A 21720-nucleotide genomic window follows, 5' to 3' on the forward strand; every position below is an offset into this window, starting at 1 on the left:
TAGGATCCACGATGGTCTAATGATGCTATTAACGGTTGGGAGGAACCGTGCACTTAGTTTATTTATTTGATCTTTCTGATAGATGTAAATGGCTTTTATGATGATGTATCATGAGTATCATGTGATTATCTTTACTTTGATGTATCATGGATTAGAATAGGATGATGTACCTTATTCTACATATGTATATTTTTTTAAGCCTTCATACCCTGTGACATGTACAGTGGATGAATGAGCAGTTGGATATGTAATAACTGAACATTGGACTTATCATATTATTTCATGTGGATGTTGTACTAGATGGATTCATGTAAGTAATTCACGTTAAGGGGATCTTAAAGAATGTAATCTGTTGTATATGTTAAGTTTACTCTTTAGATGGACATTGCTATTGCTTCCGTTATTGTGCATAAGTTGTAAGTGGTAATTACTTTAAAAAAAAAAATGCTACCAAACTTAGTGAAATACTAGGTTAATTCTTTGGATCCCTTGACGGGGCATTACAGAAGAAAACTTGTTCGATGTAAGTGGATCTATTGAACAAAATTTGCAGCAGATGGGTCAGTTGACAAACACAAGGCTCGCTTGGTTGCCAAAGGATTCTCCTAGGTTCCTGGGATTGACTACTTTGAGACTTTTGCGCCAGTTGCCCAAATGAATTCCATTTGACTTGTTCTTGCCATTGCTGCAGCTAATCGTTGGGAAGTACATCAGATGGATGTGATCTTCATGAGGAGATCTACACGGAGAAGCCACAGGGCTTCCTTCAGGATTCTTCACTTGTGTGCCGTCTTTGGAAGTCTCTCTATGGCCTCAAACAGGCTCCTCGGGCCTGGTATGCCAAGATGGACTCTGTTGATGCGAGTTTTGTGTCACTACATAACATATTAGTAATTGGATGCTTGATACAGAATATCAAATACACAATTCCTCTCTTGAAAAGTTATCTCTCATGGGACATGAGTATAACTCCAATGTTCCTTACACCGTTGGATACTCGCTCAGTTTTATCAATGTGATTTGCTGGTAATCACGTAGGCGGCCTTACGTTTTCTTGTTTGAGAAAAATTTGGATCTTGGTGAGAAAATGGAGATGGTGGTTCGGTGTGAATGCTAGATGATGTTGATGGCGCGATGATGGCAATGTAGGGTGAATGGCGATGGAAGGTGAGAATGCCGATGTTTTGGTTTACTTCTCTAACTAACCTCTTCTAAGCATGAAATTTGGCTACTCAACTACTCCTACTCCTAAGAATGGAAGGTTAGCAGATGGACGGGGATCGAATCTAATGAAGGCTAACCAGCGGCCCTACCTCCATAGATGCAACGCTTCGAAGGAAAGTAAACTAGATCACCACACAAAGCCTCCCAACCAGCCGCTAGGATGCTAGTGGCCTAGTGTTGACCCCTATCAAACATCTACCAAAGCTACCATGCAACTATCCATTTTATTTTACTCTTACTCTAACAACTTGAAATGAAATTGCTTCAACTTGAAAAGAAAATTTAACTATGTGGAAGTAGAAAACATGCAATAACACCCAATGTTCTTAGTCAACATGCAATGAAAAAGAGAGCAGTTTGGTATTATTTTCGCAACAATTTCTCCAACCCCCCCCCCCTTTTACAAATGAGAGCCAATGGCCTTATATAGAGGTCCAAAATACAATGGACGGTAGAGATCAAAACAAGATCGACGATCCAGATTGGATCCAAAAACCCTAATTAGGGTTGCCACCCCATCGGCCAATGAGAAGATGCCACCTCATCAATGGACCAATGAAAAAAGTACAAAAGTGGCAACCAATGAGAAGGCACCAAAATGGTGGCCAATCAGAAACAAACACTTGTCCTATTCTAGAAGAAAGAGAAAGTTGCCACTTGAGCTTACATAAGATGATCTTCTAATATAATTCTTCCTTTTTCTTTTGTTCTTTTAGCTAAGGCGATGAACTTAGCTAGCCTTTTGTTAACTTCTTCCATAGGAGGACAAGGTGTGTGCTTCGCTCGGAGTTCTGCTGACTTTGCCACGCTGTTTGCTGCTTGTAGTATCCTTTCGTGATCCTTCTCATATTCCTTTGCAAACCCAATAAAAGCATTGAGTGAGGAAAGGGTGTTCAGATGTTTCCTTTTGACGACAGCCTTTCCTAACTCATCCAATCTCAATCCAAATCCTGTCTCACTGACATCCTCCTCTCTAATACCCTCAAAATCAAGCGCCACCCCAACGTCGCTCATCATGGTCGAAATGGAAGTGTCGACGCTTGGGCCGTGTTGTGCAATCTCATCATGAATTTCTTCAAGTGTTCTGAATCTGGTAGTCAATGCGACATACCAAGATTCAACTATGCTCAATCCTCTCTCATCAACCAACCGGGCTCTTTCCAAATATGCCTCCGGTAGCCTAATGAACGCCTGCAGCCTAGGAATAACCAAATCCTTGATGGGAAGAAAATTCTTCCATTCCTCTTCAAATAATCTGAATTTGTTTCTAACAGTCACCAATGACTGGAATGTTGAGATGAAGGAGGGCAAGAAATTTCGCCCATCTTGGATTGTATCATAGATCCAACCCCTTACTTCATATAACTGAGCTGATACCTCTTCTGAATTGCTCCCGCTGTCTTGAGGAAGGGCTGCCTGATGTAGCTGTTGGATTGGCTGGCAATCTCTCCAATATTTGTTTTCGGCCTCCAACTTTACTATCTTTTCGTTTGCCTTCCTCAATCTTTCTCTGATTGATGCTATGCCTTCCTGAACCTCCTCACATTCCATATCATCTGTATTTCTTCCCAAATTATGTTCTACTATTTCGTACTCCTGGGCTGCAATCTCATCCGCTGCCTTATTGACTGTTGGTATAGCAATCTGAACCCTTCGGTGACCATCACTGTCGCTTCTGATTACCCTTGCCACCGTATTTGCCATCTGTTTTTGGTTCTCGCTATCATCCTTTTCTATTAGTCCTTGGATATCATCAACTGCGTGAGCCATTACCACCTCGCCTCTCGGCATAAGCATTTGCCTTAACCATAGTGGTGCAGTGCATCTCCCCAAATCCGGATTCGGTTCGACCAACAAAGCATCACCAATGGCCTTAGACGCCTGACTTATCTCTTCAATATCAATCGGCCCATCTTCTTCTCTACTAGTTTCTGCCATATTTCCTTGCTGGTTCTCCGAGAGAGGGGAGTACTCTGTACTTTCACTGTAGCCACTTGATTCCGAATCAGAGCTCACCTCCACTGCGGCCCCTTTATCACTCGAATTGACCTCTTGGCTTCTAGCCTTAGTTATACTCTCCCTTGACGGCGCTGCTCGCTGTCTCTTGGCTGGAGGTTCCGAACGTTCTTGGCTTTTCTCTACCTCCAAAGCCCTCTTCTTGCTATTTCTAACTGTCTTCGATTGCCGGCCACTTCCTTCACCCTTCTGTCCGATTGATTCTACCAGACCTTCCTTCGGTTTCATCATCTCATAAGTAAGGAGAACCTTTTGTCTTTGTAGCTTTCTCAACTTGGCATTATACCACGACTCGGTATGCAAATCTACTGTCCTTGTGACTGCCTCCAAGGAAGGATCCTGATGATCGTCCCAATCCACTGGATTCAACTCTGTTCCAACTACTGTCTCATAGTCTTCTCTCAACACACTACGATCATCCTCCAATTGATCGGGAATATCAAGGCCTCTCCATCTGATATCTCTCATCATGTTCACCGACAATCTCGAGAAAGCTAGCTTTCTCACGTGAAAATCATCCTTTGCATTGGCCCAAAAGTCCTTTATAGTGGGAACATGCTTAAATTCGCTTCCATGAGATGCCTTGATAAGACCAACAGGGTCGAATCCTTGCCTTGCTCTGTACCATCCTAGATGATACCACTCCAATTCCTTTTCCGCAGCCTCAAAGGTGGCCCGATTTGGGCAACTATCATTGCCAATTATAATTGAGAAGGAAACGCCTGTTTTCCTCTCATTCCTCATTACTCTATCATAGTGCTCAAGCTGCCTAGCCAATTCCATCAAAACTACCTTGTCGGGCGGGTATCTTGGAAGCCTCTTGGGACAAACTGTACTTCCTGCCACTCTAATGTATGTGAATTGCGGGAATTGGATGAACCAACTCCCAAACTTCTTAATCCTTGCTTCTGCTTCCGATGAAAGTCTCTTAGCAGGCGCCCCTTGTAATACCCTTACTGTCTTCATGGCGAATGCATCGCAAAACATCTTGTAATCCTTGTTATTGTGCAAATGAAGCTGCGGATAGCATTCATGCACCAAATATTGCCCCGGCCCATTACCAATCTCTCCTAAGGCCCTAAGTCCCGGACTCTCATACAATCTAGCAATTAAGTAAAACAGATAGGATCCCATGTAGAATTGCCTTTGGTTTTGAACTGTTCTAAGTTGCAACTCTAAATTTTCACTTATGATCCTAGCCCAATCAAAATTTCCTTTTCCCTTTTCAATTTCATCAATGAAGAAGTACATCCAGTTTTCGAATTGCATAGCTTGAGCTAGGCCCATGATCCGGCTGAGAAGAACAATGAGATCGCCATATTCCGGCTTGAAATCTGCCACTGTAAGCCTTGTTGATTTGTTAACTCCTTTCCTTCCTTCGTGTATCCAATTCCGCTTTAGATGTGAGAAGTAGGCCTCTTGGTTACCTTGAAATGATTTGGCCGCCTGATCCACCATTACAACTGTCATGCCCTTGCTCTGGGGAATATTAAATGTCTCTTCAATTGCTTGTTCACCAATGTTGGCCAACACTCTCTTCCTTTCACCAAAAATGATGGATTTACTGTCTAGATCAAATCTGGATGCACACTCCATAATCAATTCCGGACAAGGCAAAGTAGGAGGAAAAGCTGCTGCATGTACAATTCCGCTCTTGTATATCCTCTTTGCCAAGGGGGATTGTCCTTCCTTTAGTCTGTCCCTCATCCGTATCATGTCCACTGTAGCGATATTAGTATCGGTTATTTTCTTCATTTTCGAGAAGAAGGAAGTTTTGGGCGTCATATCCTCTTTGTCTTTCTTAGCGTTTGCCCGCTTGGGATTCTTACTTGCACTATCATCCTCCATGCTCGTCGCCCTATTAAGGGATGGTAGAGTGGTGGACCAAAAGGCAAGAAGAACCAAGTAGTGCAATTCTTAGAAAAGAGCGAAAGAATGGATGTCAGCTTAAGCACTCCTTGCAACTCTAGATGATGACTTTCACCTTAACTAATAATCTTACAGCAACTTTTCGGAACCCGGGATATGACATCAAAGAATTACAAATCCCTTTGCAAATTAGAAAACAAAGCCTCTAAGCTTATCCAACACTTGCCTTCTATGCAAAAATCAAACTTTCATATGTATCTCTTCTCCCAACAAAATTGCCCAAATCTGATATAAAAATTGCAGCCCCTCTAGAAAATCAGAATTTTGTCTTCCACAAATTTCGGCCCCCACAAAATTCGGCTCCCACAAAATTCGGCTAAGCATGAAAAAAAATCTGCCCTTCCACAAAATTCGCCCAAGCAAAGAAGGAGCAAAATCTGTAAAATCTGCCACCTAGGGCACAAATCGCAGCCCACAAAGTGGAGCAAAAATCCCCAAAAACGCAAAAAATCTAGCCCTTAGACAAATCGCCCAACAATGGCAATGGAGAAATTGCCCAAAAATCGCCAAAAAATTGCCTTCCACCAATTTCGCCCAAGTCTGGAAATCTGCCCTTGCTTCAAATTCGCCCAAGCATGAGGAGCAAATGAATTGATGAAAATGAAATGGGAGGGGACTCCCTTTATAGCAGCTTTCACCTTCCTCCCAGGCTGGCCGACTTGGTCCTATAGAGGAAAAAAAAAATCAAAATTAAAGCTAAGTTAGTGGCCCACTTTAAATACTTTGCCAAAATTTTAATTTTCTAAAATGAAAACTGCACTTTTAATTTACTAATTAACCACAAATTGCAAAACGAAATTGAATGGTGCCTTGGGGATGCTAAAAATTTCTATTTAATGAGGGTTTGCTAATTAATACATCCTTGAAGTTGAATTTTGGCTAACCAAAAGCCATTTCTTAATATTAATTTACCAATTTCATTAAATACCAAAAGCTTTCAAGGCAAATTTAATCTATTAAAGCCAATTTTTGCAATTTTCCTCTAAATCGATTTTGCTAAATAATTAAAATTTTATGACAAAAAATAAAATTGCCTCTAGAGTAAAAATCGATTTTGCAATTTAACTTCATCTTACAAAATTAAATTCTATTTCACCAAAAAAAAAAAAGATTTTCCAAGAACCTAAGTCTAACGAAAAATTTCCTTATTTGAAAATTATTCAAATTTACAATTAAATCCAAATTTTCAAAAGAAATCGTCTAAGTACAAAATTCACAATCTTATCCTGCCAAGTTGAAATCAATTTTGAACTTATTCGGCCTAAGGATAGAACTGATAGCTCTGGAAAATCAAGTTGAAATCGGGTGAAAAATACATCTAACCTTCTCCACTGGCCCTAAAGGCGATTAAAAAGGGGGTCCCCAAGAATTTGGGGCGATGTGTGAAAACCTCACAACAGACTCATTCCTTCAATCAGTTGGGTTCACTCGGTGCCATTCTGATCCTAATGTCTACATTTTGCAACAAGGTGATTCACTTCTATTTTTGGTTTTGTATGTTGATGACTTGCTGATCACAGGAAGTTCTTCACCCACCATTAAGGCTGTCAAAGTGGCCCTTCAGGATAGTTTTTTGATGACTGACTTGGGCTTGTTGCATTACTTTATTGGGATTGAGATCTTTCAGTCTCCTTCCGGGATCACCATCACATAGTCACTCTCGAGGTTTCATATGGATGATTGTAAGCTTGCTTCGACTCCCTTCCTTTTTGGAGTCAAACTTGAGGCTCAGTGTTCTTCTCCACTTGTTGATGGCACTTTCTACTGCCAACTTGTTGGGAGTCTCATTTATTTGACTCATAGGAGACCTGGCATCTCATATGTCGTAGGCATGGTCTCTCGATTCATGCAGGACCCCATGAGCTGCACTGGAAAGCAGCCAAGCGGATCCTTCACTACATTCAGGGTTATCACAATTGTGGGATTCACTACGCAACAGGTATTGAGCTTGATTTGGTGGGCTACACAGATTCAGATTGGGCAGGTGATTCTCAGGATCGCAAGTCTACTTCAGGGTACAACTTCTCACTTGGTTCAGGTCCTATTTGTTGGTCGAGCAAAAAGCAGTTTGCTATTACTCTATCTTCTATTGAGGCTAAGTATCAGGGGGCTATAAATGCTGCCACTGAGGCCATTTGGCTTCAACATCTTCTCACTGAGTTTGGTATCCAAATTAGACGGCCATTAGTCATATTTTGTGACAACCAGAGTGCCATTCAGATCTCACAGAATCTGGTTCATCATCAGCAGACCAAACACATAGAGGTGCACATGCACTACATTCGAGAGCTCATCCATGGTCACGTCATTGACCTTCGTTATTGTCCGACTTTCGAGTAGGTTGCTGATATCTTCACCAAACCCTTCACTGAGAGCAAGTTCTTTCATTTGTGAGCTTTGCTAGGGGTGTGGGATGCTTCATCTTTTGGGGGGGGCCTCTTCCTCTCACTCAGAGTCCTTACTTTTTTTGGGGGGTCTCTTTTCTCTCTCTTTTGGGAGAATCTTATATACATGGGTACCTCATCAGGCTTGACTTGCCGGGATCCATTTCTACATCCACCTAAGCTTCGCTTATAGGGGGGTGTTAGTGTAGTTTTTTATTTCCTAGTAGGTTATTTATTTTTCTCTATATTGCTAGGTTTTTCCTACACTTTTAATAATCTCGCTTAGGTTAATAAAGCATGTCTTATTAGGTGAATGGTTGCGAGGTGTCACCTTCTTACATGTGAGCATCCATTAACTATCTTGGGAAGATACTTTGCTATCTTTAGTCCGATAGATGGTTGCTCCTCATTGGTTGGTGTTGCCACCTCCTCCCTCTTCCTAGCCTATATAAGCATGCTACCTGGCTTGTATTTGTATCTCTTGTTTTTGCATCCTCTTAATGCTATTTTGCTTCTAGCATTTGCATTACTCTCTTGGAGACTAACTTTGTGTTGCTATTTTGATTTTGTATCATTTGCATTCATAGTTTATATATTTATTCTTTGCACTAGTTTTCTGGGTTATTAATCTTTTCAGATTCTAACACTCTGCAGCCAATTTCTCATACTATTACTCACACAATTGTTTTCCTGGTAGTGTTCCTACTGACTGCTATCGTTCAATCCTCAAGAACAAATCCTTAAACTATTTGAGCTTCTTTTCTTGTTTCAGTCATTCTCTAGGCGTTTAACCTTCCTTTTGAGATCATGAATTGATGGCATTCCAACATAATGAAACAAGGAAATCAGATTACATATTTTATTTATAAGATTTTATTTGCCTTTTTGTATATCTCCATATTGACAATCAATGATTGGTCTTAATTTCAATAATACTACTTCCATGGTTCTGACTTTGTGTGTTGGGTTGGGGTAGTGTTGAATGAAGTTGCAAGTGTCAATAGATAGATTTATGATCATCACCTCTTAAGCATAAACAAGCTTATAATCTTTGATAGGTTACCAATTGGAGAATATTACTATTTTAACCCTCCATGTGTCTTCAACACAGGGATTTTCCATTTCTTGAATTAACTGATACATCAAATCAAGTTAAATATGCATAGTAGTTTTTTGACATTTTTAGTCAACTGTCTTGTAATTGGTGGTGGAATATGTGCACAGTAGTACAAGAAATGCTTCAGATTAAGTGGCCGTTTTGAAGAACATAGATCCCTCTATTTTTTGGACCTTTTGTATAGAAATGTATATTTATTCAATAGTAAAAGATTATAGAAAACTTGAGAGGGTAGAATCAATTTTGATCAGGCAAGTAAATAGAGAAAAAATATATCAATCTCAGTATCTTCAGTATACAACAATAAATTATTGTCACAATCTTTTTCGTTTTTCTTGTAATGGAGGTGGTAGGGCACCACTTAAGATGTTATGTTGAGATCCAAAGATGCCTCTGCAAGCACGCACTGGTTTGCCCCTACTCTGCAATAGGCAGCAGCTTTATGGACCTGACACCAGATGTTATGCCACCTTAAAAGAATGCAACCAGAACGATCCTCAACTTAATAAGAATTATCATGGAAAACAAAGATCTTTTTAGACCTACGATCACCTACTTGGATAAGAATTTCTTCTAATAGGCTCTTGTAGTGATTGCAGCTAACATGTAGTAAGAGTAAATCAAACTCATTCGTGGAACATGTTTTGGATAAAAGACAATAAAAATAAAAATCTTGAAAGTAGGGGTTTGTCACCAGTCAAAATATGTAAAAATAGAAAGAAACAGAAGAGTGACCAATATATACAAAGGTTAATAGTTATCATCTGGATTTACAAAAGTAATAAAATATATAATTTGTATAGTAAAATACTTCGTGAAGTGCAAGTCCCCATAAAAATTAAAATCTCTAGGACTACAATATGGAACCTCCAATTATGTGTCAATCACATATGCTGTCCCCTAACATGTCCACATCATCCTGTAAGGTACATTCTCCAAATTATCCGCTCCATCCTCTCCAAATTGTAGTTTGAGCCTCCTCATAGACTAGAGTCTCATTTTATATCCTATTCTATGGTAGAAAATTGACCCCATCATCCAAATTCTTAGTGGTTTTTAATTTGGCATATGTTATTCATACAATGGAGGTGGGAGTACATCCGTTCCTGACTGTTCCAATCTGAAAACCATAGGATTTCCTTCTAGGAAAGGCAATGGGGGTAACCTCACAGTCATCTGTAACTTTCACACTTATCCGAGGAATGGCATCATAATGCTAAGGTTGCTAAGAGATGTAAAAACCATTATACAATCTACTCAGGAAATTCTTGTTCTCAACACATAGTAGACACAATTGTATATGGTACTGTACACAAACCTCACCCGTCAACATGCTGAAACTTGAATGTTTTTAAATGCCTAGAATCTCTGGAGTATGCACATACTGAATCTTAATTCCCTTTTAATATGTCGGGTTGATGTTGTTTGCATATTGATCAAGATAGAAGGATCACACAGTTCCTCAATGAAGTTATATTCATAACTTTGTTCTCCATGGCTAAATTCATCAACTACAGTTTCTACCGTGTCTTGGGTAATTGAAAATTCCATCACCTAAGTTTATCAAGGATTTATGAACTGGAAACTTCCATAATCTTAATTATCAATGAAATTATATTCATAGGTTTGCCCTCCATGGTAAAATTGTCTTGGGTAAATCAAAATTCTATCACCAAAATGGTAACTACCTCATTCTCAATGATCTAGATGGATGTTTCTTCTAGCATTGTGTTTTTATAAAACCAATGAGGACGGGCTTATTACTTATGCATAAAAAAATGAGCCCCACCAACACATGGTGGGTATGAGCTCTAGTCAAGGAATCTGCAGAATGTGATTATTGTTGTTTTGCCACCAATACCTAGCCAAAAGTACAACTCCTGGAATATTCAGGATAATCTCCTCTACACGAATCTTCTTTGAGCTTCATAGCTAGTTCACTGTTTCCGGCCACCTCTTTCATCTCCATGTCTTGATCTTTCAGAATATTTCCCCTGAATATCTCATTAACTCTTCACTCTGGACAACAGTAAGTGCTCTAGATGTGAGAGCTTGTATTTCTTGGGCTTCCCAAAGGGTATCTAACAGTCAATATTCATATTCTAAATCCTCTTCAAGCCCAATTTTGGCCAACAAAGCCACCTCCCCATAGCAGGCCAACTGAGAAAAAGACAAAACATTGAAACAATATGCATACATTTCTGGTGTGATTTGAAATGTTGATAATGGTCCACTGTGGTGTGATTTGAAATGTTGATAATGGTCTACTGAGTGTGATCTGAAATGTTGACAAAAAAATCATATGCAGTTCAAACCAGAAGTTTATAACAGAGACGAGATGCATAAACTTCTGCACTTAGTTGTGTATGATTTTTTTTTGCTGATAATGGACAACATGTAATCTGAAACATTAGAAAAAAATCATACATAGTTTACACCAGAAGTTTATGCATCTTAATCTAATCGATTGTGAGAAATTGATACCAACTAAAATTTAGAAATGTCTAAGTCCCAATCAGACAGACAGTAAATTGCCATGTCATCAAGGATGGAAGGTTTGACAGTTGAAGCTTAGGCTTAGATAGAAAGCATCCTTCTGTGTTTGAAAAGACTTTGCCTCTCATGTTTAGTTTGTAGGCATGGGCAACCCACATAGATACCCTTTATGTTCTAGGTAAAAATAGTTTTTGGACTCCAGAATCCAAATTGATAACCATAATCTAGTTTGGATGCTTTCAGAGGTCACCTTTATGCATGTCTTGATTTTTATTGATGGGTGTGGGAGTTATATTTCCAGTTCCGTAATGTATAGGGCTGTCGTGGGTGCTCTCATCTAACCTATATTTTCAGGTATGGGTTTTATTCTATGTTGCATTATGCTTTTGATATCTGTGGATTGGATATGAAGCTCCAGAATGAATAGAGCCCTATTTCATATGTTTCTATATTTGTTGAATACTATATATATATATATTATAAAAATAAAAGAGATTCTTTTGATGATTCAGTTGTCTAACGGTGAGATGCAGTAAGAACGCTTGGCCAGTGAATCACATGATGGACAGGAAGTTCAAAGGACTTAAGGTAGAAGAGCTGAATGGTGTTTCTCTAGTAGATTTTATTTCGTTTACTTTATCATCTCGACTTCTCATTGTTTAATTAGCCGATAGGCTTTCACCTGGGTGAGAGCCCACTGGATTTTCCTCATGCTGCAGCTTGTAATCAGGAGCTTTGTGGCCTGAACTTTGCCGCTGGTGAATTCCAAAAAGAAACCATCAAGTAGTCTTCTGCTGCCACATAACAGATAAGGTCAACTCTCATTTATTCTGTAGACAATTTAAACATTTTTTTTGTTTGAAGGAGCTGGAACAAGCTCACATCATTTGCTGTCACCTAACGGAAAATAATTCTAATAATGCCAGGCGGTATATAAGTTGTGAAAATCTGTAACAATAGCACATACACAACAATAAAATTACAATCTTTAGCCAAAATCATTTCTTAGAATATATAGCAGCATGAGACATTCTTAGGCATTGATGATGTGGAATTTTCAGAGGAAGCGAGCATCATCCAGGCTGTAAATTGGACCCTAAATCGAACAGTTCATCTGAACAACCTGCTACCCATGGGCACAATGGTAGCATTTCAAGTGCTCTGCCCCATTTTTACCAACGGTGGGCAATGTGATCACCTGCGAAAATTCCTAACTCTCTGCGGAATTTCTTCTTTCGTCTTGTCTTTCATGGACAGTTGCAACGCAACGGGGTCTGTGGGCATTTGGGAGCAGGAAGTGTAAGGATTTTGATACTTTGCATTTTAGGGTTAGGTTTTGGATTTTGTTCACAACATCTTTCCTGTGTTGGTTGTGATTTTTTTAGGCTAAGCTAATTTTGATGTAGTAGACTGCTTTTATCCTGAAATACCCAGGATTTATCTGAATTATGTGCCAGTTGTGAATTTGTGATCAGTTTGTTGTTTGTCTTGTTTCTGAGCCACAGACTAGGGATTGGGCATGCTTCAATGTATTTTGGCCAGGAGAGTATGTTGCTCAGGTATAGGTATTCTTAGTGATCAACGTTATTAGATTTCCACTATTTATATCAATGCATTATATGTTTGGGTTTGATAGTGTAGTAATTGTTAGCATCAATATTTCAGATCACACTTCATGATCTATTATCAGAATGCAAGAGAAACAAGGAAATAAAAATTATTAGTGATGATTGTTAGTTTTAGACTTTTCAATCATTTGGATGTTGTGAATGTTATAATAGTGTTAGTAGAATCAGTGGACTAGACATATAAATGAAATATACACATTTGTCTTTTCTTTGTAATCTTGTAGGTTTGAGACTTTTCATTCAACTTAGTAGTCTTGTAGGTTTGGTTTTATATTTATTACAATAGAAGATTGTGATTAAGTATATTAAGGTTAGGTAGATTATGATTATATATGAACAAGATTAATTTCTTCCATTCTATTGATTTTGAATGTATGAAGGAAGTTGATTTCTGGAGAGTCATTATTGGATACTCTCAATTTGTCAAGGTAGTTTGGTTCACTCCATTATCATTGCTCTGAAATCGCTTGTGTAAAGGCTTGAGTCGTGGTCCAAAGGCATCAAGCTTTTCCATATGCTAGATATGGCTAATGTTGATAACATCATGCTTTCTTCTTTGGTTTACATGAATCTAGTGAAAACCAAGCATTTGTAGGATCTCTCATAGGCCAGTGAGAGATTAATACTTTGGACAGAAGATTTGGATGATGAAGAGATCTTTGATGCCGCCTTTGATGGTTGTGATGGTGTTTTTCATGTTTCCACTGCCATGGATTTTGAGTCTGAGAGTGTTGTTGGCAAAATGTTAGATATACATTCAAGGTCTCATAGATACAACTAGAAGTAAGAGCTATGTTGCTTTTACTATGTGTCAATAAAACTTTTACTAAAGCAATTGCACTATCTATATAGTGTAACATGTACATTTATTTCTAATTATTTATGTGCATATTTATTGTTTCATACAAGAGATATTTGTGCCACTTTGGGCAATTTTCCCCATATAGATAGGAGCAATATATATGTATAAATGCATCAGCTTCAATTACCAAAACATCTCATTACCACTTTTAAGTTTGCAATATTTCACTATCTAGGATAATTCAAATAATTGATAATGTTGCAAATGGAAAATGTATGTTAAAGTTATGTCCATTGCTTTTTGTAGAGAAAAATTAAAGAGCTTAGAAATATGTTTAACACATTAAATAATTTGTAAAATTAATGCAACCCCCAAACCTATCGAGTGCAAGTGCAAGTGCTAGTTACTTAATGATATGATGTTTGAAGTTTTGCATCTTTCTTTCTTCTTTAGCTTATAATGGATTTGTATTTTATTCCAGCCTTTTGAGTTTGATTTACTACTGATATAGACTAGATTTTTTAATTTTCTTTCTACAATAATATATAATATTGGTGTGTGTGTAATTTTCCGTGTCTACAGTAAAGGCAGGCTACTGAGAGCATGATTATTAAATTTAAAAAGAAAGTAAAGCCACAGGGTACTAGAATTTTCATCATATCAACAGAAAAAATACCATAATTTCTTCCACCATTTTCTCACTAATGTTACTCTGAGTTTGAACTCCACAGTTCACTGCAATCTTTGCAATTTCACTTTGTTCCCACAATTCAAAAATGGCAGCTGCCAATTCCTGCAGTTGACAATTTATATCTTTCCCAAAAGAAAATATCCGTTAGAGATGCAAAATGAAAAGAATAATGAAATGTTGATACTGATTCGTGATAAGAATAAAAAAAGCTTGCTATGAGTTCATGAAAAGAACAGATTTAAAGAGTACCAAGGGAGAAGTTAGGAGGCAGTGACTCTGCAAGTTCTTGCAAACTGCTCATCTTGGTCTCAGTTATCTTATCTTTTGTGCGAGAAGGAAGAATCCTGGCAGGTGTCAAAAATTGAGGAACAATTTCTAGTGACAAGTCGGCATCTACTTGTGAAGGGCCATATGCTGAGCAGTCAGTAAAATGAGTAATCAATCCATCTAATTGATGGTCACATCTTCCTTCAAATTGTTGTTCATTTGGAGGATAGTTGGAATCTGTTTGATTAACTTCAGTGTCAGGGTTATCAAGAGAATCTATTCCTTTTGCATTTACCAGATCAATTTTCCCATATTCACTTGATGTGTCCAAAGGTAGGTTTCCATTCATTTTACGGAGTGATGTGTTTAATGAATTTCTTGTAGAAGCAAATTGTATACCATCTGCAGACTCCAAATCAACTCCTGTACTTGGAGAAGGTTTTTCAAAAGGATATTTGTAATTGACTCCTCTGTAAAGAATTATAATATCTCCTGCTCTCCAAACCATCAGTCCTCCAGTTTCTTTCTGACAGCAAAAAGCATTCCAAAGTTAAAAATTTAGAACTACCAAGTATCAATTATGTAGCTTGAATTAGTAATCTCAAGGGCAGGCTTCACAGGATGCAATAACAATCACTCAATAGAACTCAAGCACGCAAAATCCATACCGTGCAATCTCTTTAGGATGCATGCCATTTGAGAAAGTAAATCCAAGAAGAATTTGCATAAGGAGAAGATCAATCTTAAAATCAACATATGGATAATTACTAATTTCTTAATTCCCTTTTCAATTAATAATGCTTTTTGGTTGTATCTTAGATTGAGGAACCGAGAGATATCAAAGCACATTAGACCATTAATGTATTTGTGTTAAGACATCAGGCAGTGTGCATTAAAATGCAAAAGCCAAAATGATTTCCAATTCTGCACTCTAAATTTTAGACATAGATGTCAAGATTCCAAAATTTATAACCGCTTTAAAGAATGTTGTAAGCTTGCATATGACATCACTTATGTTAGGAAAATTGTATTATTGTGACAGAAATCTACACCTTTTAGTAACCTTTAGATAACAAAGAGGTTATTAGTTAAGTTTCCGGTTCGGGTTCGTGCATGGGTCCGGGTACAAGAATTCTGTTCGTGGATTCGTGAATTTTTTTTTTCCATGATGATTCCTATGGGTTCGTGTGTGTGTATACAAACTAGTATGAGAAATATACATAATTGTAAAACTAAATTATTTCACAGTATGACTCTATGATGCTTGATCATTAATCAATGTCAAATGTCAAAGATAAACATTAAAAATTTAAATACTTGATCATTGGTCTATGTTCACGATTCTAAACAAAATCATCACATTGACTTTGGCCCCACATTTTCTTTGTTTGGCTTGTGGGTTTGCGCAGATTTGTGCGAGATTCCCCTAGGTCCACACGAGACCCCCCTAGTCTGTGATGGATCTGGGTAGGGTTCGTATTTGATCCTGCGGATCTGCATGGACCCATCAGATCAAGCACGAACCTATCCTGGATCCATCATGGACTGATTTGTGAATCCGAATCCCACCCGAGCTTGGTTCAAGGTTCCAGGGTGCGAATCCGGTAATGTAGGTTATTAGCAATGATATGACAAAGAGACAAGTTGAATCCCACTATTTTAAAAAACATAGTATGGATAAACATGGAGATGATTATATTTTCAATCGATTGATAAAACCTAAATGCATGTACCCATCTTAAAGCCTTATTAGTGTTCCACATCATATTCTTACTTCTTTTAGATTTAATAAGGAAAATTTATGCCCCCAAAACTGTGAAAATGAAGCCAGAAAATATGAGCGGAACACTAGCATAAAAAATACAAGGAAAACCAGGAGGACAAAATATGAGTGGAACACTAGCATAAAAAATACAACGAAAACCAGGAGGTTGTAGGATGAATTGATCTATTCCGTTAATCAAGTGATGGATAAAGGATTTGAGAGATAACTACCTCTCTCAGCAATTTTCTACTTAAGCAAGATTAACCCGTAAATGAAGGTAAATCAAGAATTTTAGACCAAGAACCTCTCCCCTTAAGCACAACCTAGATGAGGACAAAAGATTGGGTTCTGTTAACAAGCCTTAATAAGGCACCCAAGTACAATGCAACCTCATAGGGAAGAGGAGAAGCCCTTTGGGCATAAACTCTCCCTAAATAAAGAAATATGGTCCCTAATAAATAAGACCTGCGAAACTCCTATCTGAGAGAAAAATTCTCCACATAAGAGAGAAGAAGAATAAGAGACCATGCAGCCCCCATCAATTATCTATGATGATGGTAGAAGCTTGACAATGAATGTTGAAGATGATCCAATCCAGTCAAACAATATTCCTACATTTTGGAAGATTCAAGAAATAGAACCACAAATGTATGTAAGTTGTCTTCTAAATCCTGGAAAGAATATGCAGAAAGAAAAACTCAATGATGATTCCTCCAAACATTTGTCAAATGTCTCCACACCAATGCCAATCTTTGGCAAATGATGATGTAGAGAGGGAACAAGAGGGTCTAAATATGCCCTCATAATATCTGAAGAAGACGATGCAATTCGATAGGAGATAACATTAAAGAGAACATGAATACCCTCAATAGTGTCCTCCCAAGTCTAGAATACAGGACATACCAAACAAACTTGCAATATCTGTCAAGTACTCATCCCAAGTAGTATTTAAAATACGATACATCAAACCACTGGAAGCTCTCAAAGAAGCAACAGTAAAATTTGCACATGCAATAATAGATGGAGGATACAGGTTATCAATGTATCAACCAACAAGTCCAAGGAGATAGGGTGATAGACACTGCTTAAAGGAGTGATTTTCTATCCCTTGTTTCCAAAACATAATGAACCTCCGAACTGTAGAAGTAAGTGCAAAGGTATACAAGACACAACACAAAGTACAACCCCCTCCCCATATGTTGAAAGGGCAGAAAATCAAACACCAGCACCAAAAATGCAATTTCCAGTGCTAAACTATAAAATTCCAACGGCTAATTACAAATATTTAACAAATAGAGATTCAAATGAGTGCCACATCTGTTCAAAATGCCACAAATGTTTTCAACACCTGTGCTGCAAACAGAAATTGAAAATGCCCCAAATGCTTTTGAATATTGCAAATCTCTCTCCAAATTTAGCAAAAAACTAGCCTTTGCAAACATCTCTGCAAATTCATGCAAACAGAGCCAGCCTTTTGCAAACTTTTACACAAATTTTAGACATATTCACACAAATCCAAGAAAACACCATAAAACACAAAGTGCCTTCGCAGATTATACAAGGATTTGAATGCTTACAGCGGAAATGATCAAAATGCCAGCAATTATTATTACAATATAAAGATTAAAACAAAGTGTCCTCCAAAGTGAATTTGAACTAGATCTCCTTCAAATAAACCTGGATGGATTTCACATAGGCACAAATCAACCTCCTCTGTGGTGTAAAATATCTCAGCATATTCCATTGACAAATAAGCCTTGTACAAAGTTTTCAGGATGCCAAATAAGACCTCTGTGAAGCCACAAATAGAGGTTAACACTTGCAAGGAAACATTCAAAAATAGACTTTTGCAAATTTGAACCAATAGTCTAACTTGGTTGGCTCTATTACCATGTTAATATGATGCCAGGCAAGCTCAGCAAAATACTAGCATTAAAGACCAGCCAAAACCTGAAGATTGTAGTTTGAATTGATGTGTTTTTTTAATCAAGTGATGGGTATATAAATGATTTGAGAGATAACTACCTCTCTAACCAGCTGGTCACCTAAGCAGGATTAACCTACACAAAATAAAAACGATCTTCAAATAAAGGTAAAACAAGAATTTTACAACAAAAACAACTTATTTACAAATCTATTAGTACATTTTACAACAAAAACAACTTATTTACAAATCTATTAGTGCATTTAGTTCTTTAAATTTTTGTCAACCACACATCAACACTTCAAGAGAATTCAGTTTATAAAAATATGACCTAAATGAAAACTTTTTGGGTTGAGAAAAATACTTTTTATTATATGACCCTTATTCATGTAGTACAAGAGTAACCGAAGAGCCAAAAAAGGGGTACATTATGACATCATCATTGATTGTGCATATGAGGTGCAAAACTGCAATTTTCTATCTTTATTGTGTCCCATCGGTATTGAACCTATTAACAGGCTTTGATGCAGCCTAGGCCCTGGGTGCAGACTAAAAAAAATTTGCACAGCCTCCAGCAGGATGATGTTCAATGTGTGCAATGTGTACTCTCATGTTCCAGAAAAGGATATTAACACAATAAGGCAAGTTAGCTGGGATATTTAGGCCCAACATACAACTTTGTGTGACCAGAAAATCGGATTATCTTCCTCTTTTGCAATATCAGTATTTATTCAAAAAAATGATGGTCTGTAATGTCCCTTTTTTACCGAGCCTACCAATAAATTTATATATGTTAATGCTAGCCTATTATCAATTCTCTGCATAGGCAAACCGATTAAGTTAATAAAGGGGGTTGTGTTTAATTAAATAAGAGGAGGAAAAAGCTATAGTAATGGCTAATACAAATTTAATTATTCATTGGTAATTATAAAAAAAGGGCCAACTTAAGTTATGACTCAAGTCTTTCCTAGGCCATGGGAGTCTTTCCGTTGTTGCTGGTTTGACACTAGTAGTCATATCTGAGGACGGAAACCCTTCAATATTTATAGGTTGGACAGAATCCCAGCGCTACTTAAGAGGTGGACTCACTCAGGGTTCATCATTGAGCAGATTTGCATCATTTTGAGCAGCTAAAGATGGCGAAATCAAAAACCCAAATCAGATTTGAACAATATCCTAGTTCAGGATATTTCATGTTAGGTAGTAAAATTTGTCAATACATTTTCACCTACTGCACTTCTCAAGGTTGTAGTTCGAGATTTGCATGCCCCACCTTTCTTTTTATCCTTGAGTCTTCTACTTACACTAGTACTACCGTCTTACCAGGGCAGGGATTACAATTTAAAACTATATGCTTAACAGGACCATACATGCATCTCTCTGCCAGATTGAAAATGAGATTTTTACCCAGTCAATACAAGATCAAACATTTCATTACGGGAGACTAATCAATCTCAAATGGAGCTCTTTTTTAGGCCACGGCTTAGTCAGATGCATAGAAATCCACAAGGGAGATCCTTCCCCACTTTTTTCTTATATAATCAAATATAGTCATTACATCCCTGGGTTTTGTCATCATGATTTAGCTTGGGAGTATATTAGATCTTGTCAAACGGAATGTGATTCTAAAGATTGATTTCAAATAAATTTTATGTAATTTAATTTAAAACCTGGGAAAATCTAATATCATTTCAAATTTTTCCAATTTCAATAACTAAAATTTCAATAAAATTTTGAGTCCAATGAGAGGATTTAGATCGAATCTTTTATATAATCACGAGAAACAACAGGAACTCAATTTCCCATTTTTGAAAAAAAGAAAATGGAAAAAGAAAAGAAACTAACCTCCAAAATGTCCTGTTGTTCCTTCATATTAGCAGATATACCACCGCATTTGATCTTGACAACCTCAGACTTCTTCCATTGGTGATGTATATAGTTAATCACAGCCTCTGTAATGCCATCCTTACCAATTCTAACCTTCTTATCTGAGTATTTCCCGAGAGTTCTAAGCCTCTTAAGCTGTTCTTCAGGTATTGACAATTGTGCTAATGTAGGTACAAAATCTGGTGTCTTCTTCTCAGATATTACTTCTTCCTCTTCCCTTTTCAGCTTCTCCTGATAAAACTTTAGCTTCATATGATTTGAGCTGTTCCTGTTCCTTACATTATGCCCAATTTTGTGTTTTGGTCTGCTTGGGGGTTCAGTTTTTTTCCTAGACGAACCCGGTTCCAGTTCAAAGCCCACATGCTCCAAATTCCTTAATTTGTCTGCAATCCTCTGCAAAGCAATTTTCCCAATGCCATTACTAGTATTGACAGGCTCATCGTTATCTTGACTACTATTCGAGGCACTACAATTTAATCTCTGAAATTTGGGCTTCTTGCACAAAGTCAGTGGTAGCTGCAGATGGGTGCCATGGTTTTCAGAATTCTGCAGTGAAATATACAAATTACACATTGCCAGAGCAGAACCACTTAGCGCAAGCCTGGTCATTATAGCCATTAGAAATTGTGCAGTGCATGTGAATTCTACTGTTTATTGGCACAAATGTTCTTGTTCAGCTCCACTCCTTTCGAAAGGAAGGCAACTGTGTAATTCTGACTCCACCATACTTAGTATGGATAAGTTGGGGATCTCAGTGTAACGCCACAAACTATTCGTGTGAATATTTCAAAATAATCGAGCTATCTTAGTTGTAGCTCATGGCTGAGATATTTCCGACAGCTATATCCAATTTGACAGTCACTCATTTTAGGGACCAAATTTGGAGGAAGTATCACAGTAACCAGGTATAGGCCTAGTGTAAAAAAGTCTCAAAATTTTACGGAAAGACCTGCAGTGAGAAATTAATACATTACGTTGTTTTCCATTAACCTTTTGTTAATGGCAATTGAAATGTCTTAATATAGAGATAAATGGTATATTGACTTATAAATACTTATAAATACTTATTAATATTTTAATTATGAAATTATTTTTTTATAACCTAAAATTGATGTAGATTAATTTAGAAGAGTGAAAATAAGATGCAAATTGAAATCATTATCACTTTTATTATTTATTATATGTTGACTAGAACAAACTTTACAATCAACAAATAATTTAAGTTCACTTTTCGTTTTTTAGACATAGGCCAATTTATAATCTAATGGATAGTGTTAGTACATATTGCAAACTACCATTATTTCAAGCAAGTAGAGGTATGACCACCAAATTTGATATACACATACATAAGGCATCCATGTTTTCATATGAACTTAGGAATTTACAACTACAAAGATTTCAAATAATACACTAAGATGAATATAACTTAGAAAAAACATCAACAATTTACCTTTGGTTTTTGTATTATCATTTATTTGGTCCACCAAAGGATTTGAACTAGTAGAATACATTCACCTATCAATTCAACAAGCTCCTTACTAGCTCCTCACTAGTTTTCGTTGACTCTTCAAATTCTTAGCTAACTAGCAA

The 21720-nt window shown here is 37.4% G+C and overlaps 1 protein-coding gene, 1 long non-coding RNA gene and 1 pseudogene across 2 annotated transcripts in view; 2 read left to right on the forward strand and 1 right to left on the reverse strand.

Moving 5' to 3' along the window:
- The window catches only part of LOC149529160 (uncharacterized), a 35429-nt gene extending 23064 nt beyond the window's left edge, over positions 1-12365 (forward strand). The window contains exons 2-4 of the long non-coding RNA XR_016358323.1: positions 11679-11754; positions 11841-11979; positions 12228-12365. This is a non-coding gene — a long non-coding RNA (uncharacterized LOC149529160). The remainder of the gene's footprint in view (positions 1-11678; positions 11755-11840; positions 11980-12227) is intronic.
- LOC149529159 (CRM-domain containing factor CFM2, chloroplastic-like) overlaps positions 1-20909 on the reverse strand; it is a 44086-nt gene extending 23177 nt beyond the window's left edge. Inside the window, exons 1-3 of the mRNA XM_089807926.1 lie at positions 20089-20909; positions 14537-15080; positions 14273-14409 (exon numbers count right to left, since the gene is read on the reverse strand). Of these exons, the coding sequence (XP_089664052.1) occupies positions 14273-14409; positions 14537-15080; positions 20089-20748 (1341 nt within the window). The 5' untranslated portion in view covers positions 20749-20909. The remainder of the gene's footprint in view (positions 1-14272; positions 14410-14536; positions 15081-20088) is intronic.
- On the forward strand, positions 12086-12918 carry LOC149529161 (protein DMP4-like; annotated as a pseudogene).
- Positions 20910-21720: the final 811 nt, after the last annotated feature.

The sequence above is a fragment of the Cupressus sempervirens genome, chromosome 11, assembly GCF_028749045.1.
Source record: "Cupressus sempervirens isolate cs-2001-9-10 chromosome 11, ASM2874904v1, whole genome shotgun sequence".
NCBI classification, from domain to species: domain Eukaryota; kingdom Viridiplantae; phylum Streptophyta; class Pinopsida; order Cupressales; family Cupressaceae; genus Cupressus; species Cupressus sempervirens.